General features: G+C 41.4%; 2 protein-coding genes across 12 annotated transcripts in view; one reads left to right on the forward strand and one right to left on the reverse strand.

The window, feature by feature from the left end:
- THEM6 (thioesterase superfamily member 6) overlaps positions 1-26,029 on the forward strand; it is an 838,692-nt gene that overhangs the window by 17,311 nt on the left and 795,352 nt on the right. The gene's annotated exons all lie outside the window — the stretch shown is intronic.
- The window catches only part of DNAJC5B (DnaJ heat shock protein family (Hsp40) member C5 beta), a 534,023-nt gene continuing 517,456 nt past the window's right edge, over positions 9,463-26,029 (reverse strand). For all 4 annotated transcript variants that reach the window (XM_044067379.1, XM_044067381.1, XM_044067380.1 and 1 more), the window contains one exon: positions 9,463-10,385. In XM_044067379.1, the coding sequence (XP_043923314.1) occupies positions 10,291-10,385 (95 nt within the window). In that variant the 3' untranslated portion in view covers positions 9,463-10,290. The remainder of the gene's footprint in view (positions 10,386-26,029) is intronic.

Consider the following 26,029-nt stretch of genomic DNA (forward strand, 5'->3'; position numbering starts at 1 on the left):
TTTGGGCCTAGCTGTTTGGTAGTAGAGGCTGTGTGTCAGAGCACATGTTCCAGGCCATCATAGCTTAGCCAGGGCCAGTATAGCATTTCAGTGAGAGTGAATTGTTTGTGGCCATTGGCTGACTGGGGTTGCCTGGACTACGCCTTGGAGTAAGCACCTCATTGGTTCTTTCAAGCTTTTTTAAAGTTGTTTCAGGTTTCAACTTTGTTACTTATGAAGTTAACTTGTGAGTGTTTCCACACTGAGCTAATCGGAGGAAGTCAGAGGAAGGGCTCTGAGCTTTCTAATCTATGATATATAACATTAAGTATCCTGTTTTTTTGCTGATTTCTGAGTTATTTATAGCACTTTTATTGTCGGCATATACTTTGCTTGCTAGTTGCACTATGTGTGAGGTATTAACTAGAATTTTCTACAATTGTTAAGCATCTGGTTGGGTTTGTTTGTTCTTATTTTTGTTTCCCACCCTCCCTCTCTGTTGGTATCCTGTTTTTATACTTGGTGGCTTTGCAGTTGCTCGCCCCTACTGTAAATTTGATCTGGGACACTCCTCCCAATCTAGTGTCATTACCTCATTCTACCTAATCCAGGGAGAACATTTGAGAAGGCCAACCCAGTTAGTTTCTGCTCCTCCTTTCTCCTTTCTACTTTACAAAAAAAAAAAAATTCTAAGCTTGTTTCCTGCCTTTCCTGTAAGTCGTCTAGTCTGGATACAGATATGCTGTATCCAGAACTGTTTGTAAGCTTCTGAGCCCCCAAGCCTTTCTGTGTTGGAGGGAAGCCTTCTAGCTTAATTTTGTTTCTTAGAACTAGCCAGTTTTCTAGTTTCAGAACTCAAATCTGTTACTTTGAGCTCAGCACTTGTTCAGAACTCATTGTAAGCAATATATAAGCTTCAAATTACTACAACACTCAACTTTCCTCACTTGTCTAGAGGAAAACAGTTTTTAGTACTTAATAAATAAGCACCTATCCAGCATGTCTAAGGGTCACCTCCCGTTTTTTTCTCCTGTCTACCTGATGAATCTGGGCATCTTGGGGCAATGCAGCAGTTGCCTCATGTACACAGACAACCCTCTCCTCCTACCATCCAACACTACAACCCGTGAGAGATGCGCTTATATAGCCAAACTGGAAGCAAAGCTCTCTTCACCCAAGACTGGACTAGACAGTCAAGAGGAGAAGGTAAACACTTGCACCACACCACACTCATCACAACCTACACCACCAAAAGGCACACATAGGAACACAAAACACACAGCTACATCCGCTGAGGCTCTCAAAAAAAATCTACCCAGGCAACAGGGACCTCCAAAGCAGAAACGCAAGCAATCTCCACACCCCAACACAACCCAAATGACACATAGCCCACAAACTCAGTGTACCACTCAACCACAGCCCATAAAGTATAACAATGTACCCAACACTCTAGTCATAGTTACTCTGTAGTCAGGCACACTGATATTCCACTCACCAGGCTAAACAAGGAGAAAGTTACTGTCAGCTGCCTGTCAGGTGCCAGGATCCGCCACATAACGCATGCACACAGGTCACTCCACAACAAGTACAAATATGACTCTGTCATTGTCCATGTTGGTGTGAATGACCTGAGACGTGCCTCCCTGGACTACATTAAAAGAGACATGGAGGAGCTGTCCGATCTTGTAGCCCAGGCAGGTATGACCCTAGCCCTGAGTAGCATCCTGCCATCACCCAGAATGATACCACAGTACAAGGACAAAATGATTGACTTCAACAATTGGCTAAGCTTCTGGTGTCATTCTAAGGGGATCCAGTATCTGTCTGCCTGGAATGACATGATCGACAAACCACGATGCTTTGTAAGAGATGGTTTGCACCTGTCGCCCCTGGGATTCCAGATACTGGCTAAGGCTCTTGCCACCCCTATAATGCCTTTTTGGGCAAGGGTCAAATGACAAATTCACCACCATAACAGGTGCAAGCAAGCAAAATCTGAGGGTAATGCTACTCAATGCTAGAAGTCTAAACCTCAAAATGCACTCAATCGAGGCACTCCTTAAAATGGAGAACATCGACATCTGTGCAGTGAGAGAGACCTGGTTCAAAGCTCCAGAGAACACCCCTGCATTACTAGGCTATAATTCATACCACACCTTTCGGCCATCTAACCCGAACCGAAACACTAAAGGCGGAGGTGTGTCCATATTCATTATCCAAGTGCAACTAACTCTGGGCAAGACCGCAATCCATATTGTAGCTTGGTACAGATCCCCCACGATGCCCCAGTATTCCCACTCCTCATTTCTTGATACACTGGAAAATATTTGGGTACAACCTAATAATGGGCGATTTCAACTACCCCAACATTAACTGGGAAAACTACTCATGTACCAACTCTTGTGCTCAACGTTTTCTGGAATTCATAAATTCCAATGCCTTGGATCAACTTATCCACACCCGCACAGGGGCAGCAATATCCTAGACCCGGTCATTACCAACATGGGAAACCGGTGTTCCACACCAGAGGTCAATTCCTCATTGGTCAGATCCGACCACAAGCAAATCACTCTAGACATCCACATCCCACCCCCACCCCCCATTAGGGAAACCACTGTAAAAAAAATTCTGCAAAGCCAACTTCACGTTTCCTAAGACAGAAGTGGCAAATTTCACGACACCCATGCTGACGGACAATAGAGGTACGACTGCTGAATCCTATACAACTGCACTTTATAAGCATTTACACGAGTGCATGGATTGTGCAATCCCTAACAGAACCAAGATGCTATCCTCCAAAAAAGGAAGCCAATCTGGTGGTCCCCTGCCATAAACAAACTCTACAACAGAAGAAAGAAATCCCATGATTGGAGTAACTCCATGGTCAGCCTCAGTAAGAAGCTGAGATCCCTCATAAAATTCTCCAAAGCTAGTTACGAAAACACAAACACAGCATCCATGGGACCTGACAACATCCCAGGCTGCGTTCTACATGAACTAGAGAACAAACTGGCACCCCACCTAAGTACCATGTTCAATCATAGCCTCACCTCAGGCTTTGTGCCCACTGAATGGTGCACAGCAACGGTTATCCTACTCCACAAAGGGGGAGCCACCACAGACCCCAGGAACTACCGCCCCATTAGCCTGGCGAGCCTGGTCTGCAAGACTATGGAAGTATCATCATGGAACTTATAAACAATGACATTGGTAATCTCCAAACTTTGGACCCTACCCAGTTCGGGTTTATAAAAGGCAGATCATGTCTCCTAAACCTGATAGACTTCTTTGAAGCAGTCACCAAAGCCGTAGATAAGGGTAAGGTGGTTCACACAGCCTATCTAGATCTCGCCAAGGCTTTCAACACCATCCCCCACTCTGAAATTATAGATAAACTCACAAAACTAGGTATAAATCCCTATGTCACAAGATGGGTTGCCAACTGGCTCCCTGACAGAACCCACACTGTGAAAGTAGCAGACTCTAAATCCAACTTCAGAGCAATGACAAGTGGAGTACCACAGGGTTCAGTCCTAGGTCCTCTTCTGTTTGGTATCTACTTCTCTGTAGTGCAGGCTAACACAGAAGGTCTTTGGCTAACAAAGTCCGCAGATGACTGCAAACTAGGAGCCATAATCAAAACTCCTAATGATGTGGACATCCTTCAAAAGGGCCTCAGTGAGACAGATACCTGGTGTCAAAGCCATGGCCTCAAGCTCAATGCCAAAAAGTGCATTGTCATCCCTTTTGGTAAAAACTCTGTACCCATGAACTACCACATAGGCGGTAGTCTACTTAACACTGAAAGTGTGATGAGACCTTGGGACACAGGTGGACAGTAATCTCTCCTTTGATAATCACATCACCACAGTAGTCAGGAAATCCTTCTGCGTGGCACACCTCATCACAAAAGGTTTTTCATCCATAAAAAAGAGGTCATTGTTCCCCTCTACTCATCACTCAATAGACCCATTATAGAGTACAACTCCCATTTTGGTATGTACCTCACAAGACATCTACAACAATTTATTTATTTATTTATTTTATTTTACATTTGTTAACCGGGCTAGTCTGGCTGGATAGACAACAACAAGTACAACAACTGGAAAGGTCACAGAAATACCTCACAAAGAGGATTACCGGCCTCAAACAGACGCCCTATGCAGACTGTCTCAAAAAACTCCAGCTTTACTCTTTCGCTTATCGCCTACTCAGAGGCAGTCTCTGCCTAATATACAAAGCTATGTCAAACCCAGAACTGTTGGACATGCTCCACTTAAAGAAATCCCAATCCCTCTGAGCTACACGCTCTAGGGATTTAAACCTTGTCACCACAGTAAACAGAACATGCTGGAGGGATATATTCCTGTCCCAGAGACTTCCCGTACTCTGGAACAACTACCTATCTATATCAAACAGAGCTCCTCATTAGCACTCTTCAAGAAAAATCTTGATGATTGGATGGGAGGTAGGAAATTTACCCCGGGGATCACTTCTGTGGCTCTCCTTGACAGGGGCACAGGAAAATAATTTTCTTGGGTGGCAAAAGCCAAGGTATCATTTGGCTAGGCTTATAATGGCCCTAGAGCCAATAGTCTAGTACCTACCTATGAACCCCCTCGTCATTCACTTCCTCCAACACAAGAACTGAAAAATGAGATGCCTAAATCAACAGCAACATAGTACCCTTGAACAACACAGAATATTACTAGGTAATAATGGTTTCCCTTAAGGTAACATAGTAACAAGAGAGTCAGACACATAATGGGATAAAGTAGAATGCTAATATTGCTCCCTCAGCTGGATATCACTTAAAGGTCAGCAGACTTTTTCTTAATCTCTCAAATCTTCAAAATAAAAATCTATACAAAGATCAAAATGTTGACTTTACATGAGATAATTCTCATTGCCTTACTATTATGAGTAAAGACAATGAAGGTACTGCTAAATGAAAATGTGTGTTTATGTATTTCACAACTACCTTTCTTTGATGCTGACTCATTATAATTTATTACTTCTTTGTCACATAACTAGGTAATTCATGTACACAGGCCCATGTGTTCCATTTTACCTACCTGTTAAATAAATAGACAAACCATGGCAAAGTTAATAGTTAAATGATATCATGTTCTGTATGCTGGACCTTATTGCTCTGCTGTTAACTGTCTGGTTAGTCTGGATGTCTGGATTTCTGCTGACCTGTGCTAGTTCTGAATACTAGTATTGAGAATTATTAAATAATGATAAAGACTAAACAGTTATGAAATATTAAGTATTGGCTGCATTTAGAATCAAGTGTATTCCTTTAAATGTCTCTTTCGTAGATGTAGATATGCTTAGGATGTCATAACACTGGCAGCTGAGGTTTCTACCTTGGGAATCTTTAAAAGGAAATCATTTAGATCTCGGTCACAATACTTCTCAAAAATCAAAATGTAAGCATATTATCAGAAAAAAGTCTGGACAGCCTTTTAAAACTGGCTATAGGGAACAATTATTGAACTGGCAGTAAGTAAAGAAAGTGAGGTGGACTCCAGAAACCCAAATCTCAGAACCACCAAATCAATAATTATTCAGTGGTTGTCCTAGTATATAAATAAGGACTGAAGCACTAAGTTTCTATAGATGTGTTCCAATAGTTCTTTGAACGACAAATACTGATGCTGGATGATCCCAATGTACCATTTCTTGCCACTATCGTTTTTGAAATTGACAGAAGAGATTTCCTCAGAAAACACATGCTGGAGGCATATCAAAGAATATATGCTACATGCATTAAAATAATGATTATTCCTCAGAATTAGTGTTTGCATCATGGCCTGTATGTTATCCCACAATTCTCTGTCTTTCTGTGTCTCTCTTTCCATCTGTTCTGCTCTATTGCTGAAGTCTGTCAGTAATAAATTCAACATTCAGCGTGGTCAAATGCTCATTATATAATTAATTTAATCAGACTCATTTTTATCATATTTAGTATTTTGGATTTTTTTTATGTCTCTTCCTATCTGTCCATTTATATTTGAAAGTTATGTAATTTGCAGTGCATTTGTGACTTGTATGATTTATCGCACAACTGAATAATTGGGTCTCCCTTAAAAAGGCCATTTTCAGATTGGTACATGCCTTGAAATGACAGCAATAAATATATCAAATATATAAGAATGAATAAAGAGATGGAGCTATGGGAAAAATCCATTTAAAAGTCAAACATGCCGGGCAGACAAAACAAATTATTAGTAAGAAAACTAACTAAATCAACAAAAAAATAAATAAATATACTCAAACAAAATGAAAAGGAAGAGTACTTTATAGCCATTCAGGTACAGTGCTTCTTTAAATTGCCATTAACACCTTTAGCTTGGTGGCATATAGTATTGTGTTGTTTATTTATTTACATATTTGTTAACGGGTAAAACACTTGTCCACAATGGATAATTTCCAGGCTCAGTCTAGGTGAAAAAGTAAAAAGAGCAAAACTTTAACAAAAACTAACAAGCAAACACATATTACATTATAAGAAATAAACAAAGCAATCTCACAATAATTGCATAACGCAACAGGTCAGAACTTCTGACATAGAATTGTTTTATACAACATAGGACATCATTTGAAATTCATCATTGCAAAAATAGTAAAAGACCCTGAGTGTATGAATCCCATGAGAGTTGATGTGTAGTATTGCTTGACAAGTAGAAGCATACCAGGTCTGAGTGAAATTAGATTTGTTGTGCCATTTATACTTTGCCTAGTTAAACGAGATATGCTTTTAATTATTTTCTAAATGTAGGGAAGGACAGGGTGTCACTTTTTTGTTTAGGGATGGATTGCCAAATTTTGGTGGCCATGACAGATAAAGAGTGCTCAGTTTGTTTCAGGATGGTGAAGGGGATAAGAGGATAAGCATGGAGGTGGAGAGTTACCTCAGATTATATGGAGGAGTTCTTTTCTGGCAGTCTGCTTGTCAAGTATGGAAGGATTCACGTTGATGAGTTTATGTATCATGGAACCCAGAAGTATGATGATTCTTTGTGAAATGGGTAGCCATTTGGCTTTGGCAAAGGTGGTGCAGTGGTGTTCTTTCCTGGGGAGGGGGGGGTTATGACTCTGCAGACTTGTTGGAAATGAACTGGAGTAGAGAGAAGTTCCTTTATGATGTGAATACAATGGAGAGGAATCCATATTCCAGTTATGGCAGAATAATTTACCTTGAAGTGACAAGAAGTATGATTTTTTTTAGCTCAGAAAATTAGTTTGTTGTTGTTCACTTTGGCTTTGCTGACTTGGATGTGGTGCTGAAAGCTAAGAATGAGGTCTAACCAAATTCTTAGCTATAGATATCTGTAGACCTGAAGGTTTCTAAGGGATCTTTGTTATTGTTATTGTGTGTGATGAACCAGTTTGTGGGGTATTTATTGAATGTTTGGGGATTTGCAAATAGCATGGTTTTATTTTTTATTTATTTATTTACTTACTTACTTAATTATTTATTTTTTTGAGACTGTGAAAACAGAGAAGTCTGTCTGTCTGAAGGAGGTCAGAAAAGAGGGAAGTGATGGGGCCTGACCTGTAGATAATCATATCTTGTGCATTAAGTAGGATGGCTAACTAGCAGCGGTGAGTGAGATGTTTGCTCGTATATAACTAGAAGAGAACTGGTTAGAGGATTGACCCTTGAGGGACATCTTTGTTGATATGGGTGGTTAATGAGAATGTGGATCTAAACTGTACGGTGTAAGATCTGTTTATTAGGGAGGTGTTAAACAATTGCATAACTTGTACACTGATACCAACATCTGATAAACAACTACAGTGTAAATGCTCCTTTGAAGGCTGTTGCCAGAGCACTAGAATTTGTAGTTTTAATATATTGTTTGCAGAACACGTTGTTAATTTTATTCTTTGTTTTTTTATATCAGCATTTGGTTCAGGGTATAGTAGGAGAGAAGCTGAAGACCTTAGTCAGGTATATGAAAATTGGTCCAGTGAGGTTTCACTTTTCCATGTCTTGAAGGATGTCATTAGTGAGGGTATTATACTAGTAGACAACCTTAGAAAGCCAACTGCACTTCAGAAAGTCCTAATACCCATTAGCAGGTCAGATAAATCAAAGGTTGGTATGGGCTGTCAGAAAGCCATTCAGGCTTCCAGGCATGTTGCTTGTCTAGGCTTTCTGGAATATGTAGCTGCTACATTAGTTCACACAGCTTACACTTAACTCCGTAACATGTTACACTTGGGGATTGTCACATTAACTGGTTATACACACATCCTGCAGCAAAGCAATGGCCATTCCCAACAACAAAGAGCATGCATAGCTATGCTGATAAGGCAAAATTTGCAGTATAGAGAAGGGTGACTCTTTTTGGGCTATAGATGCTTCAGTAGTTTTAAACCACTGATTAAACAACATCTTAACCAATCCTCGACCTGCATATGTTCATCACAATGTAAGACTTTGTGTTCACCATACAGTACTCAAAATACTCTCCTTAAACAGAATGCTCTCAACCTTTCACTGAAATGACAAAAACAGTTTTATACATAACTGCTAATAAATTACACTGTTTCGCCCATCTTAAGGAGAGGGGGTAATGTTGGTGCAGTGCTGCATAGCAGTTCTATCATGAAAAAGGCTTGTTGCTGCAAATATTTGAATCAGAGACTTGAGGAGCTTGTGCCTGCCAAGGGGTGTGAAAATGCTACTGCTGTAAACTGTAGGGCATTATACTATAACTTCTATCCACCAGATGAAATATTAAGATCATACAAGTAATTGTCTAACCCCTGCTGGAAGACAGCTGCAATCTCTGACTCCTGCCTCCCTTTACCAGTCCCCTAAGCTGCTAGGTGTCAGAAGAAAAAGGCACCTACATATTTTTATATATATATGTATATATATATATATATATATATATATATATATATATATATATCTGCTTATCATTGGTAGGTACTAGGGAATTAGTCTACAGACTGTTACACACCTATCTAACAACCATATAGTGACCAAAGGAAAGAATCAAGCCCTGTACCTTGTATCTGTAAAGTAATCATTTGAACTAGCATGCCGACCCCTTCTAAGAGAATACAACACCAAATGGGCCTCAAACCCACAATCCCTGACTTAGGAGTCCAGTGCTTTAGTCTACTGGGATGAAACCTTTGATTGTTGTGAAAGGTACAGAGGCCAAAGAAGGCTTTGTGCATATCAGACTTGCAAACAGATAAAAAATGTTTTACATATCACATTTTGTTTGGCAGTTGTGCCATTAGAGCTGTCATACTATACTCTATCATCCCTCAGGGTTTTTGAGTACAAACAAATTACTAGAACACTTACTGTTTGTAACTGTTGTTAGACTACAGAATATGCCTTACAAACACAGTACCTCCTTAAAATACTAAATAATAAAAAAAGGTTTCCAGCCACTCATCTTGCAGAAAAAATGCACAATAAAATACAATAACTGAAAACAATTTAAATATAAATTAGAAGTCTTCCAGTTTAATGGCCATATAACTTTACAGAAGTACACAACATTTTAGGTTTATTATTTTGTAAAAAGACATGTCATGAAGAGGCTAGGCCATCAGTACAGTGTAGGAATTTCTATCTGCAGGCATGTGAACCCATGATGGAATTTGAGACATCAGAAAGCTAGCCATGGAGGGAAGGAGTAAGTAGGTACTCTAGAGTGGAGGTGTGTGGGACCGCACTGCATCAGTTTACCAATTGTCATTGCAAGAAAAACAGCTGGCTTCTCCATGCCAATGCATGTCCTGCTATTGACAGCCACCAGGAAAAAAAGTCTGAGGTCTCTGACAAGAAAATGTTCACTGGGATGTTTCCATCTGCATATACTGTGGCCTCCAGACTAAAAGATAGAGGCTGCCCATCAGAGACCAGCTGCTGGACCATGACTTAGGAGGCAATACATGAAATTGGGCAAGACCATCAACTGAGAGACTGGGAATAATACACGACTGTTGGGAAAAATAAAAGTACAAACTCTACACAGACATATACTTCTTCCAGTGTACCCTCCGAAAAAAGGATATTCATGTTCCCCAGTGGGATATCCCAAATGGTATGTGCAGATAAACAGACAAATAGACTGCTCTGGATACATGTTGCAGAATGCAGTAAACAGAAAAAGCATAACATAAATACATTAATATTGGTATTATTCATACAGAACTACCAAAGGTAAGATGATGAAGAGTCTAATTGTCATCAATGAATAGTTCAATGTACGCCTGTAAACAGGATACAGTCCCTGTAAGTATAACTTTATGGAGCTCATTTTAATTTTATGCATCTGTGTTGTAGCTGCGACGGCCGTCTCCAATAAGCTGAGTTTTCTCATTTGCATTTGTTGGTTGAAGAACAATTGGTGTGTCTCCATCTGAAAAATATAATAAATACAGTGATGCTTACAGGCTAAAAAGCTCAAGCAGCAAATCATTTGGCACCTTGATGTGTTGTTAGCATTTATCATATTTTTATAAAATGTTCAGCAGCCATTATCTAAAGAAGACCACCTCTCATGTTGTGTTATTCTCTAAAAATACTATGCATAATGCTGCACAGAACTTGTGAGGTGCTGCATCACAAGTATTTATTAATTTAGATATTCAGTATTTTGTTTGTTTAGGGGATAGGTGGACTGGTAAAATTGACCATCCTGGGTCCATAATAGGGCAATAATGAAGTCAAATGCAAAAATTGATAAGAAAGTTTAGAATATCACAGATAAACTTGCATAATAATGCACATTTGACTGTTAACAGCATGGTGAATTAGACTTCATAGCAGTTGCAATTGTACAAGTCATCAGAATTCTTATAAAACACACAGTATAATATAAAAGCAATGGGCACTGAAAACATATATTTACAAGTATGAGGCAAAAAAAAGTGGAAATGAAGACAGCAGCTCCTACATGTATCACCGATATTTTGTTAGACAGTATCTGTATGGTAGTGGGGTTAGAGATAGTCTCTTAATGAGATATAAAAGAATGGAGAAAAATACGTGGAAGAATACAAAAGCTCAGACTTTACGAAGGTGGCATTTGGTGGCTAACATTATTTTAAAGATGAATGTCATTAGACCTGGTAAAAAAGATTTCAAACAGACCTTAAATCTTGTACTGTTTATTTCATTTTCTTTTTTATTGTATAGCCTATCAAGCATGTTGGCTATTTTCTGAAGACAAATTGAAATCCGCACTAAAAGGATACCATATAATGCTACTTACCTTTTTTAACTTATATGTGCTGTAATGGATGGATAGCCTTTAGTGCAACGTGTTACATCTCCAAGCCTTTACTGGGAGTCAGCAGTGCAGTGGAACAGGCTGCCTTTACTCTCAGTAGGATAAGTGAAGTAGAGTTGGCTAGTCACCTCCACCTACACCAGTCGACTGCTTCTGCACCCAGGTCACTAATCACTCACACCATTAGAGTCATGCTCAGGGCTTTATCCCTCTGCAACATGCAGTGAACAAGAGAAGTGCTGGAATCTAAATAACACCAGTCTCTGAGGTAATGCCTCCATTTCTATTCTGTTTTCCCTGTTGCTAAGTCACTCAATAAACCACAATACAAGCTGTAACTAGGAATTGCATTTTCACATTTGTAAATCATGTTGGTGTTGAGTCAGAACACTTCATATAATCATGGTAACTGGTGCCACACTGCCTGACCAAATTAACAAAACAGATACATTTACTTGAATAGCAGAGAACAGATTTGCAAAAGCATATTATTATAAGCTATTCTGCTACTGAAGCTTGTTGACTGAACATCGACTTAATTCTATATGTTTTTACTAAATTTGTTTTCCAGTAAGCCTGTGCATCTGTCACTCTTGGTCCTCAACTCATCTACCTAGTATAGTGTGCCACATCATCCACTGGAGACAGACTGAGCTTCCTTTTCATGATGAATTACCTCATTTGTAACTGCAAATTATTTCCTTGGTATCCAAGGTGACCATCAACTACCTCCAGCGCTTATCCTTATTCATTGGACCGCACTTAGCCTCCCCCAGGCTCAAACTGACCTACATCTGGGACCAGTGAAAAAATCAAGAATGCGGGTGCAGCATCATACTGCACCAACCCATGACAGGCTGCACACATGCTTCCATGCATGTGCAGCCTCCCAACTAAGTCACACACTGCTATGTAGCACAGAGCTTGCCAGGCTCATAACGCTGCTGTACTGAAATGAGCTAGGCTGCTATCCCTCACTCCTGGATGGGTAAGCAGACATTGACCATGCAGTCCCATGCACAGCTGTGGCCCCTCCAGCACACATGCCTTAAATGAAATATGGGTCATTTGGGACACAGTAAGGTCTTTATCCTTCTGTACTGTGAAGCCACTAAGGTACTTAAATGTTTCTGTCACAGCTTCCCTCTGGCTGTCTTCTTCAAGAGTTTTCATGTGGTACATATGAAGATGTTTTAGTCTTTCTTTGTGCAATTTCTGGTGAAAACTATGCATCATTTTTGCTATCCTCCTTTTAATTGTTTCTATATTTTCTATATCCTTGAGAAGATGAAGTCATCAGAACTACATGCAGTACTGTAAATGGGAAACTTACCACTTGTTTATAAAGAGGGATAACAGTTTCTTGTTTTTATCCTTCCAATACTTCATCCTGCCCAATCTTGTGTCCCACTTGGCATTTTTGCTGTATTGTAGCTAGCCTAGAAGCCTAGCTTACTAGCTCTGTAGGAAGAGTGGAAGTGTTAAAATTGTTTTTATCATTTACAGATGCTATAACACATCTCAGCAAAGTTCTCTCTGTGTGTATTATTGAATTCGCAACAGTCATATTTCTCTGCATCTGAATGTCACTTTAGCCATGTGTCCCCAACCAAATGTACTACAAGGAAATGTCTTGCTGCCTAGGTGCCTGAACCCATCTGGAAGCTATAAAACAATTTTAACACTTCCATTCTTCTTACATACCTACTAAGCTAAGCTTTTCACAGACATTGCATCCCTGGCTACATTCAGACCTGTGAAATTCAATCTTTATGGCTTATGTGACAAAGGTAGATACTGCCACCCCAGCTAGCTGGAATTTTGTAAGTAATTGTGTCATTTATGAACATCAACATGATTTATATAAGATGCTTGTGTTAGAAATGTATTAGAACTGTATGCCATGTGTATATCAAACTGCTGGTACACAAGTGTGTGTTGAAAATGTTTTATGAAGTGCTTAAAATGTAACCACAGTGTGCCCTACTAGAATAGAACAGAAATGTGTGTGCACTATTGGGAGTTTTCTCTATTGTCGTCAGAGTGAACTAATCACTACCTCTGAAAGTATGAATGGATGCAATTGTTTTACGACTTCCAGCATCTGCTAAAAATCTGAGGTCTGTGTATTTTCACAGGTAGATGCTAAATACTGCCAAGCTTCCAGCAATGGGGGTTTCACCTGGGATAGAGTCAGATGACAAGAAATGATGTCATTCTGCAAACTATCCCAGCAGTAATATCTGAGATATTAATTTCGGGTGTCTCTTAGAGAGACAGTGCATTCTATATTCTGTCGTGGACCTGACAAGAACTATTCACCAGACATCTTGCTTGCTCTAATGATGTAAGTTTCTATGGAATAGTATAAATTTCTTGGATATAGTCAGGAATATAGCAAAGCTTATTTTATATATTTTTCTTTATTTATTTGACACTGTCCTACAATATTGTTTTAAATATTTCCTGTGATTTTGAACTCTGATGTCACTGTGATTATATACTATTTTCTTGTTATTTTATTATTTATTATTAAGTATACTGAAACCTTTCATTGTGGCTTATCTGTGTAGAGATAGTTAAGTTTTGAGAGTACTTCCATATTTATTTGGTGATACTGTGTGGGCCACTCCTAATAGCCTTGCTCTTGGTCAAACTTCCATTGGTACCATTGGTATTAATATTAATATTACAAAGTTAGACTGGACACCCTTCATTAAGGGCCTTAAAGTAGCTGATAAGAGTTGGCTGGTGGCAGTGATAACTACATTATAGTCTGGGCAAAAAGGGAGCATAGCTAGTAAACCTGTGCCAGCCTTTCCCAGGTGTGTGTGTGTGTGTGTGTGTGTGTGTGTGTGTGTGTGTGTGTGTGTGTGTGTGTGTCTCTGTGTGTGTACATCAAACCTCAAAGTGTGTGTGTGTGTGTGTGTGTGTGTGTGTGTGTGTGTGTGTGTGTGTGTGTGTGTGTGTGCGTGTGTGTGTGTGTGTGTGTGTGTGTGTGTGTGTGTGTGTGTGTGTGTGTGTGTGTGTGTGTGTGTGTGTGTGTGTGTGTGTAAGCTACTTGGGCAGGGACACAAAGCACCAGTTGGACAGAGCGGGTGCCAGAGGTCTTGGCCAGGACACTCAGCTGAGATCTCAATTCTATAGCTGTGCCAGTGTGGAGTCTTATTGGGGATCTGGAGAAACTAGCCCCGGAATGACTGTCGTCTCTGTGTGGTCTTAAGGAAAATTGCACTTGATGCAGAGAGCTGCATCTGGAAATACTGTGTGTGTACCCATTATCCTCCCAGTGTACATCCACCACTGGTGCCAGTAGTGAGGACTGAGGCTCCTTGATTACTGGTCATGTGGTGGGTCATCACATATTAATTGGTTGGCAGTGGTGGGATATCCTCATATTGGGATTCAGTGTTGTGGATATTGAACTCCTATAGCCTGTAAGCAGTGGTCACTAAAGAAGGTGTTTGTACTTTCAACCAGCTGCATGCTAGACCTTAAGAGTTTTATATCACAATAGTTTATTTATTAGATTAGTTAGTCAGGGAGAGCAGGCAAGGATGTCAGCAGAGGAGTATGGCAAGCTGACAAGGAACCAGTTGGCTGAGATCTGCCAAGCAAAAGGACTGGTGCATGCCAACCTGACTAAATCAAAAATGACTGCAGCCTTAGTCACAGCTGCATCACAGACCATCAGTCAGGAGAACAACCAGGGGATGTACAACTCTCAGAAAACGGACAGTGCAACTTTGCTCCATAGGACTTAAAAATCCATCTGGAGTTAGAGATGAACTGGAGGCCAAACATTTGGAAATAGAATCATCAGAGAAACTGCGGCGTTTGGAGGTCGAAGCACAATCAGCAGTGAGACTGAGATGTCTGGAAGCTGAAGAAAATGAGAGGCAGAGACAACATGAAAAGGAGATGCTGACTCTTCGACAGCGTCATGGAGGTAAGGGGGAAGGGAGTAACTGAACCCCAGAAGCAATAAAGGTCAGTAAATTTCTTCCACAATTTACAGAGAGTGATAATTTTGATAGATTTATTCATATGTTTAAAAGGGTTTGTAAACAGTATAATGTTGGTCAAGGGCTCTGGGTACAGTCCCTGATCCCCTTACCCCATGGTAAAGCTGTAACTGCTATTTCTAAATTGTCTGATACTGATTGCTTAAATGGAAAGTGATACCATGTGCTGCACATTGGTCTAAGGGAGCCCATAGTGGGTAGCCTAAACCACCCCAACAGAGTCCGGCAGTAACAGGGGAAGCCAGTAGTTCAGTTACATAGCCAGGATCAAGAGTTACATGTTTTAAATGTAACCAGTGGGTCCATGTAGCATATAGATGTCCACAGAGGCAAGCTGGGGAACAAAAGGTGGGTATGCCAGTAAGTGGGAATGTCAGAATACCAGCAGTAAGTTGTCTGGAGACAGCAAGAGTACCAAACTACCACATGAGGTTATATTCTATCTTAGTAGATGGGAAACAGGCCACTGCTAAGACAGAGACAGCCTCTGGCCTAACTATTGTGAAGCCTACAATGCTTAAAGAGGAGCACTACTTGCTTGGGCATTCAACTCCAGTCAGTGCTTTAGGAGGGACCCCATCCAAATACCTTTGGCTAGGGATCACCTTGACTGGGAGGGTGGAAAAGGAAGCAAGCAAGTAGGTGTGTCAGGATATTCCTGCGGATGTCCTGGTAGGTCATGATATTGATAATGCAGTACCTTGTGTGCATGCAGTTAGGCTTGGAGACAAGCATGTGGGTCTGGTAGCCTGAGTGACCCAGATAGACTGCACACTTTAAGCCAGGAAGGAAGCTATCCTGTCGCAGTGAAACTAAAGGTGAGCCACAGCTGCTTGTGGGTACTGATGTTCCCTTGAACAGAGTGACTGCAAGGGCAGAGGTGAGTAGTGGTACCCAAGCTGACAGTGAGGCACCGCTTTCAGAGGATACCATACTTCCTGTGGATCGGGAGCTGGGAAAAGTTAAAAAGAGAGAGTTGAGACAGGCTCAGCTCTCAGATCCTACATTACAAGGCTTGAGGGAGGTAGGCTGGAAGGCACTTGATTCTCAAGGAAAAGCTGAGCCTGTATACTGGGACAAATGGGTACTGTATAGAGAGTGAACCCCTGAGGGAGGACTAGAAGGTGAGAAAATACAGCAGTTGGTAGTGCCCAAACCCTACCATCTGGCAATTCTAGCTATAGCCCATGACATTTTCCTTGCAGGTCATATGGTCATAAAGCATATCAAGAGACATATTATGCAGAACTTTTATTGGCTTGGGATTTCCAGAGATGTACCAGGGTACTGCAAAACATGTGAGTAGTGCCAAAAGGTAGGCAAGGCAGGAGACAAGGTGAAAGCCCTTTTGATGCCTTTGTCTATGATTGAGGAGTCATTTCAGAGGATAGCTATAGATATTGTGAGGCCTCTGAGTACCCCATGTTCCACAGGGAAGAAGTATATCCTAGTGGTAGTAGGTTATGCTACTAAATTTCCTGAGGCGGTGACTCTGTCCTCTATTGAGACAGAAAAGATGGCAAATGCTTGGTTAGGGATTTTCAGCAGGGTAGGTTTCCCAAAAGAAATATTGACTTACAGAGGTGCCAATTTCATATCAGACCTGATCCCTTGCCTGTGGGAGTGCTGTGGGGTGAAGCACCTAAAGATCACCCCCTACCACCCCCCAGAATAATGGTCTTGTGGAGATGTTAAACTCTACACTAAAGATCATGCTACACGCATTTGCAGACCAATTTAAGAGGGAGTGGGACAAATATTTGCCCCATCTGTTGTTTGCTTATAGAGAGGTAGCCCAGGAATCCACTGTTTTTTCATTGTTTCAGTTGCTGTATGGTCATAGGGTGAGGGGACCTCTGGATTTGATTCACAATGAGTGGGTGAGTGGGAGTGTGTGAGGGAATCTCACAAGGAGTCTGTTATGGCATATGTCCTAAACCACAGGACAAGGCTGAGGGAACTCATGGGATTGGCCCAGGAGGACATGGCAGAAGCTGAACAGCAGGAAAAAGTCTGGTATGACAGCAGTGCTCGAGCTGGAGAGTATGCTGTGGGGCAGCAGGTTATGGTTCTCATTCCTGTCAGACACAACAAGCTGCATGTAGCTTGGGAGGGACCCTTCAAAGTGCTAAGAAAGGTTAGTGATGTTAACTACATGGTTGAACTGCTAGTTAGGAGGCAGGGGCATAAACTATACCATGTTAACACAATGAAACCTTACCATGTTAGGGAGGCCCTTGTGCTAAGTATTTGCAGTAGAAGGCTGGAGGCGTCTAAGGTGGATCCATGGCTACAGGGAGTTAGCCAGCAAAATCCCAAATTACTGTGGTGGAGCCTAGGATTGCAGGCATATGATATGACAGTGCAGTACTGTACTGAGGTTAGCAATGCAAAGGCAGCTGGAATCTCAAAACAGGGTGTGGGGTAATATATTCCCAGATAGGCTCATCCTTCTCAAGCAACGTTTCTCAAGAGTCACTTGAAAAACTAACTTGAGTCTTTGAGGGGGGAAGACGTGTGACAAAGTGAGATACTGCCAACCCAGCTAGCTTGAATTTTGTAAATAATTATATGTTATTTGTGAATATCAACATGATTTATATAAGATGCTTGTGTTACAAATGTATTAGAACTGTATGTCGTGTATATCAAACTGCTAGTACACAAGTGTGTGTTGAAGAGGTTTTTACAAAGTGCTTAAAATATAATCACAGTGTGTCCTGCTGGAATAGAACAGAAATGTACATGCACTATTATAACTGTTTAAATTTATATATTTTAACAGTGGAAACTGGAATACAGGAAGTTAACGTTGGAAAATAGTTTAAATTAAATTACTTTATGGTTACAGGATAAAATATGGCATCTTTCAGTTTCAAGGCAGCTAGAGGCATAATGCCTGTACTAGGGAGTTTTCTGTATTGTCTTCGGAATGAACTAATTATTACCTTTGAAAGTATAAAGGAATGTAATTTCTTTATGACTTCCAGCATCTGCCAAAGATCTATGTATTTTCACAGTTAGATGCTAAATACTGACAAGCTTCCAGCAGTGGGGGGGGCTCACCTGGGATAGAGTCAGATAACAAGAAATTATGTCATTCTGTAAGCTATACCAGCAGTAATATTTGCAATATTAATTTGAGGAGTCTGTTAGAGAGACAGTGCATTCTGTATTCTGTCTTGGACCTGACAAGAACCATTCACTACACATCTGCCTTGCCTGAGGAAGTAAGTTTCTAGGGAACAGTATGATTCTCTTGGATGTAGTCAGGAATATAGCAAAGCTTAGTTTAGATATTTTTCTTTATTTATTTGATACTGTCACGCAATGTTAAATATTTCCTGTGATTTTGAACTCTGACGTCACTGTGATTATATACTGCGTAATTTCTTGTTCTTTTATTATTTATTATTAAATATATTTAAATCTTTCATTGTGACTGATCTGTGTAGAGATATTTAAGTTTTGAGAATACTTACATAGCATTGCTCTAAGTCAAACTACTATTTCTATTAATATTAATATTACACAGTAAGAGTGGACACTCTTCATTAAGGGGCTTAAAGTAGCTGATAAGGAGTTGGCTAGTGGCATTGATAACTTCCACTCCCTGGAAGCTTTCTTTACCCTAGAGAATGCTGATGTCTGTGCGGTCTCTGAGATGTGATGTAAAGCCGCAGACAGCACACCAGCAGTGCAGAGTTATAATGCCTTCCACACATTTAGACCAGCTACTTCACAGGCAGGGACCAAAGATTGAGGTGTCTCTATTTACATCAAAAATAAGTACACTTCAAGGCTGGTCAAACAGGACAATGCACTTGAGCTGCTCCATGTACAAATCACCATAGGTAAAATCCAATACCACTTCCTGCAAGCTATAGGTCTCCTTCTATGACCAAGGAAATCCATACCATGTATTTAAACTTATTCGAAACAATAACCATCCAACCCAGTATCATATTCATGGGTGACTTTAATTATCCCACCATTAACTAGGAATCCTGTACAACATCAAATATACATGCACAGAGATTCCTGGATTTTGTAAACACAAACTCCCAGGACCAGATAATCAGTACACCAACCAGGGTTGCAACCATACTGGATCTGCTCCTAACTAATATGGGAGAGTGCTGCACACCCACTACTGTAATGCCTTCCCTGGTAAGGTCAGACCACAAAACAGTCTCCTTTGAAGTAAAAATAAAACCTGGACCCCAGCTAAACTGGGAATATTCAGGAACTATTCTAAGGCTAACCTCTTGCTATTAAGAGAGAACCTGGCAACATTTCAAGCCCCTATAAACCCTGAGAAAACTTTTGCCTATGCAGAACTGTTTACAGAAACCCTGTATGAGCATGTTAATAGCTCCATAGAGGCAGCTGTACCTACCAGGAAGAAGTACAAAATGAACTCAAAAAACAAGCCGCCCTAGTAGAATCACAAAATCATTCAGTTGTATAACAGGAGGAAGAAAATCATGGCAAAAATTAGAAGGTGCAGTACCCAGCAACATAAAATCACTCTCATTAAACAAAACAAACAGCTCAGATGACAAAGTCTACCAAACCCAAATTTGAGGTTTCTGTGTTCTAGTCTAGTCTGTTTGCAGTTAAAAGCATTCTATATTGTTTGCTTGCTTCTTGATCTGTTTAAAACTTTCATTTAGTGGCTACAGCTAGGGGCTGTAATAGTGTGCATTACTATAATTGCATTTTTATTTAATTAATAAATTGTAAACTGCTTTTTCATACTGAGACTTGTATTTTCTCTTTGTGAGTGCTCTTTCTATGCATTTAAAGTGAGGTTTCTGTGTTCTGCTCAGGTGCATAATCTTGACAGAGGCCTGCTAGTTTTGTTTGTTGAGTTTCCTGTGTTTCTGGCAGCCATTTTCTGCTGATAGCCTGTCTTCATTATTATTGAGAGTAACAGGGTTTCTTGACCTTCTGTAGTACGAGTGATTGGGTAATAGTAGGGGCTAATAGGACTGAGTAGTAATTTGATCTTCTAACTCTTCCATCCTTACTGGTATATATACCCTGTGTCTGGAAAAGGTTGTGCTTGTAGTTATCAGGCTGTGGATGGTAATTCATTACTGAAACTAAGAAGAAATTCCTTAAGATTCCAAGAGCAGGATAAGTTATTTCTTACATTTATTTCATTGAATTGCACTTCTGAAATACTTATAATTGTGCTATACAGTTAATCCACTACATTTTGAACTGTTATAAAGCTTTTTTTACTGTTTCACTGCATTTATGTACTGTTTTATACTGTTTTAACTGTATTTTCTGTACTTTTCATTGTTAGATACTGTTTCATTACTCTAATTGCATGTTTACTGAATTACTTAAATGTAAACTGCTTTTTCATACTGAGAGTTGTATTTTCTTTGTGAGTGCTTTATCCATGCTTTTCTGTGCATTTTTGATCTTTTAAGGTTTCTGTGTTCTAGTCTAGTCTGTTTGCAGTTAAAAGCATTCTCTAGAGTCTGCTTGCTCCTTGATCTATTTAAACATTTCATTTAGTGGCTAGAGCTAGGGTGGATTTGCAGTTGCCCACCCATACTGTACATTTGATCTGTGACACTCCTCCCAGTCTAGTGTCATCAGTTCATTCAATTTAAATGAGAGCATTTGTGATTAGGCCAACCCACTGAAATGATTAACCTTGAATTAACTTCTGTTCCAGCTTTCTCCTTTTCCACTTTATTGAAAAAAACATTCTAAGCTTGTTTCCCTCCTTTCCTGTAACAAGTCTAGTCCAGATACAGATTTGCTGTATCTAGGACTGTTTGTAAACTCCTGAGCCCCCCCCCCCCCTCTTAACTAGGGTTAAACTATTCCTGGCGCCATAAAGTCTACTCTTCAAATTTTCCCTTGCAACTAGCCAGCTTTTTAGATTTAGCACTCAAATCTGTTTCTTTGAGTTCAGCACTTGTTCAGAACTTGTTGTAAGCACTAAATAAGCTACAAATTACTACAGCACTCAACTTTCCTCACTTGTCTAGAGGAAAGCAGTTTTTAGTACTTAATAAATAAGCACCTATCCAGGCATGTCTAAAGGTCAGCTCCCTGTGTTTTCTCCTGTCTACCTGATGAATCTGGGCATCTTGAAGCAATGCAGCAATTGCCTCATGCACACAGACAACCCTCTCCTCCTACCACCCAACACTACTACATGTGAGAAATGCACTTATATAGCCAAACTGGAAGCAAAGCTCTCTTCACCAAAGACTGGACTGGACAGTCAAGAGGAGAAGGTAAACACTTGCACCACACCACACTCATCACATAGTCCCTCAAAACCTACACCACCAAAACACACACATAGAAGCAGAAAACACACAACTACATGCACGGAGGCTCTCAATAAAAATCTGCCCAAACAACTGAGACCTCCAAAGCAGAAATGCTAGCAACCACCACCCACCAACACAACCCAAATGACACATAGCCAACAAACTCAGTGTGCCACTCAACTACAGCCCATAAGGCATAACGTACCCAACACTCTAGTCATAGGTGACTCTATAGTCAAGCACACTGATGTTCCACTCACCAGGCTAAACAAGGAAAAAATTACTGTCAGCTGCCTGTCGGGTGCCAGGATCCGCCACATAACACACGCACTCCGGTCACTCCACAACAAGTACAAATATGACTCTGTCATTGTCCATGTTGGTGTGAATGACCTGAGATGTACGTCCCTGGACTACATGAAAAGAGACATGGAGGAGCTCTCCAATCTTGTAGCTCAGAGCAGGTATGACCCTAGCCATGAGTAGCATCCTGCCATCACCCAGAATGATACCACAGTACAAGGACAAAATGATTGACTTCAACAATTGGCTAAGCTTCTGGTGTCATTCTAAGGGAATCCAGTATCTGTCTGCCTGGGATGACATGATTGGCAGACTACGATGCTTTGCCAGAAATGGCCTGCACCTGTCGCCCTTGGGATTCCGGATACTGGCAAAGGCTCTTGCCATCCCTATAGTGCCTTTTTTTAGGCAAGGGTCAAATGACAAATTCACCACCATAACAGGTGCAAGCAAGCAAAATCTGAGGGTAATGCTACTCAATGCTAGAAGTCTAAACCTCAAAATGCACTCACTCGAGGCACTCCTTAAAATGGAGAACATCAACATCAATTTCAACAATTGGCTTAAGTATTGGTGTCATTCAAAGGGGATCCAATCCCTGTCAGCCTGGGATGACATGCTCGACAAGCCACGATGCTTCGCTAGGGACGGCTTGCACCTGTCACCCCTGGGCTTTCAGATATTGGCAAAGGCTCTTGCTACCCCCATAGTGCCTTTTTTAGGCAAGGCTCAAAAGACAAACCCACCTCCATAGGTATCACAAGGGATAAGAAACTAAGAGTAATGCTGCTCAATGCCAGAAGTCTAAACCTCAAGATGCATGCACTCGAAACTCTCCTTAGCATGGAGAACATCGATATCTGTGCAGCAACAGAAACCTGGTTCAAGGCTCCCGAGAGCACCCCAGCACTACCAGGTTATACCTCATGCCATGCTTTTTGGCCCCAAAACTTGGACCGAACCACAAAAGGAGGGGGAGTATCAATATTCGTCAAAGATACCCACACCTCCAGGTTGGTGGCACAGCACGAAGCATCAGAGACTATCCATGTGCAACTAACAGTGGGTAAAACTGCCTTCCAGTTTATAGCCTGCTACAGACCACCCTCCCAAACCCAGGAACCTCACTCGGCCTTCCTGAGAACACTGGAAAATATGAAGGTCTCTCCAAACACCATTATATTGGGCGACTTCAACTACCCAAACATAGACTGGGAGCATTACTCTAGCTCCAACACCCTAGCCCAAAGGTTCCTAGAATTTATAAACTCAAATGCTATGGAACAACTTGTTACCACTCCCACAAGAGGGGAAAACATACTGGACCTGATCATCACCAACATGGGGACTCTATGCTCCAGACCAGAAGTGTATCCCTCATTGGTAAGATCAGACCATAAACTAATCTCACTGGATATTCACATCCCGACTCCACCCCCTCCCCTGAAAACCACAGTGAAAAACTTCTCTAATGCAAATTTCACACTCCTCAAAACCGAGGTGGAATCTTTCAAAGCCCCCGGGCCTGTGGAAAATATGGCCCAGACCGCAGAATCCTTTATAAACACATTCTATGAACACCTTCAGGAATGCATGGATCATGCAATCCCAAATAAAACCAAGTCCCAATCCTCCAAAGGCAGACGTCCTGTCTGGTGGACCCCAGCCATAAACAAACTATACAATAGAAGGAGGAAGCTACTACATTGTAGAGCAAAATCCCAAAAAGGGAAGCATCTCTGATCAGTATTAGCAAAAAACTACGGGCACTCATAAAATCGTTTAAGGCCAGCTTCGAGAGAAAAATTGCACAGGACACTAAGGATAATCACAAGGCTTTCTTTAGTTATGTTAGGAACCTGTGTGGGAATTCTCAGATATGCTCAGAATTAGTCCAAAATGACAAAAAATACACCGAACCCACAGACATTGCCAACATCCTAGCTGACAGGTTCAGCGCAAACTTCTCCCCCCCCCTCCCCACCAAAAGGGCAAATAGCTATCCCAGCAGAGTGCTGCTCCCCTGACATCTCAGATGCTCAGGTAAGAGCTGCCCTCTCCAAAGCAAAAAACACAGCATCAATGGGACCAGACGGTGTCCCAGGCTGCGTCCTACATGAACTCCAAGAAGAGCTAAACCCAAACATAAAACTACTGTTCAGTCTCAGCCTTACTACAGGATATGTACCCAAAGAGTGGCGTACAGCAACAGTGGTCCCTCTCCACAAAGGTGGTGCCTCAACGGATCCTGGAAACTATCGCCCCATAAGCCTGACTAGCTTGGTCTGCAAAGCTGTGGAAAGGATCATCATGGACCTCATAAATAAAGATATTGGGGACCTACAAACACTGGATCCTACCCAGGTTGGCTTTGTTAAGGGCAGATCCTGCCTCTTAAACCTGGTTGATTTCTTTGAAACAGTCACCAAGGCCATTGACACGGGGAAGGTGGTCCACACAGCCTACCTGGACCTCGCAAAAGCCTTCGATACAATACCCCACTCGGGCATTATAGATAAGCTCACCAGCTTAAATATAAACCCCTATGTCACTAGATGGGTTGCAAACTGGCTCAAGGACAGAACCCACATGGTTAGAATTGCTGGAGCCATGTCAGACTCCAAACCAGTTACAAGTGGCGTCCCACAAGGCTCAGTCCTGGGACCTCTCTTGTTCGGTATATATTTCTCGGAGGTACAGGCCAACACGGAAGGACTGTGGCTGACCAAGTTTGCAGATGACTGCAAACTGGGCGCCATAATCGACACTCCAGCCGACACAAGCATCCTCCAAAAGGGCCTCATAGAAACAGACAACTGGTGCCAGAGCCATGGCCTCAAGCTAAACACCAAAAAGTGTATAGTCATCCCCTTTGGCAAAAATAAAGTGCCCACAGATTACCACATAGGTGGTAATCCATTAAGTACAGAAGAAGTAATTAGGGACCTGGGGACCCAAGTTGATAGCAATCTCTCATTTGACAACCACGTGGCCAAAGTGGTTAGAAAAACATTTTATATAGCCCACCTAATCATGAAGGGATTCACATCTAGATCAGGGGAGGTCATTGTGCCTCTTTACTCATCCCTCATCAGGCCCATAATTGAGTACAATGCCCCTTTTGGGATGTACCTTACCAGACACCTGCAGCAACAGGAAAGACCCCAAAAGTACCTCACCAAGAGGATCAAAGAGCTCAAACAGATGCCATATGCTGCCCGGTTAAAGAAACTCCAGCTCTACTCAGTGGCATACCGCCTGCACAGAGGCGATCTGTGCCTGACGTATAAAGCCATGTCCAACCCGGAATTAATGGACATGCTGCACCTCAGAAAATCCAAATCCTATCGAGCTACGCGCTCGAGAGACTTGAACCTCAGCACTGAAATAAATAGGACATGCTGGAGGGACAGATTCATAACCCAGAGGCTCCCTTCACTCTGGAATAAAATCCCAGTCCAGGTTAGGCAGAGTCCCTCATTGACTCTCTTCAAGAGGAATCTTGATGAGTGGATGGGAGATCATAGGTTTACCCCAAGTATCACTTCTGTGTCACTGTTAGACAGAGGCACAGTATACTAACCTCAAAAAAGGGCAAAGCAAAATTATTTTAAAATGGGTGGCGAAAGCCAAACACACTCTGGCTAGGCTTATAAATGCCCTAGGGCAGATAGCCTAGTATGAACCTATAAACATCGACATCTGTGCAGTGACAGAAACCTGGTTCAAAGCTCCAGAGAGCACCCCTACATTACCAGGGGATAATTCATACCACACCTTTCGGCCACCTAACCCGGACCGAAACACTAAAGGCAGAGACGTGTCTATATTCATTAAGGATATCCACACCTCCAAACTAGTTGCTCAGCATAATGCATCCGAGATTATCCAAGTTCAACTAACTCCGGGCAAGACCGCAATCCAGATTGTAGCTTGCTACAGAGCCCCCACCATGCCCCAGGATTCCCACTCCTCTTTTCCTGCTACACTGGAAAATATTAGGGTACAACCTAACACCCTAATAATGGGTGATTTCAACTACCTCACCATTAACTGGGAAAACTACTCATGTACCAACTATTTTGCTCAATGTTTTCTGGAATTCATAAATTCCAACACCTTGGATCAACTTATC

This window comes from Protopterus annectens, chromosome 3.part1, assembly GCF_019279795.1.
Source record: "Protopterus annectens isolate FY-2018-M chromosome 3.part1, PAN1.0, whole genome shotgun sequence".
In the NCBI taxonomy this organism is placed as follows: Eukaryota; Metazoa; Chordata; order Ceratodontiformes; family Protopteridae; genus Protopterus; species Protopterus annectens.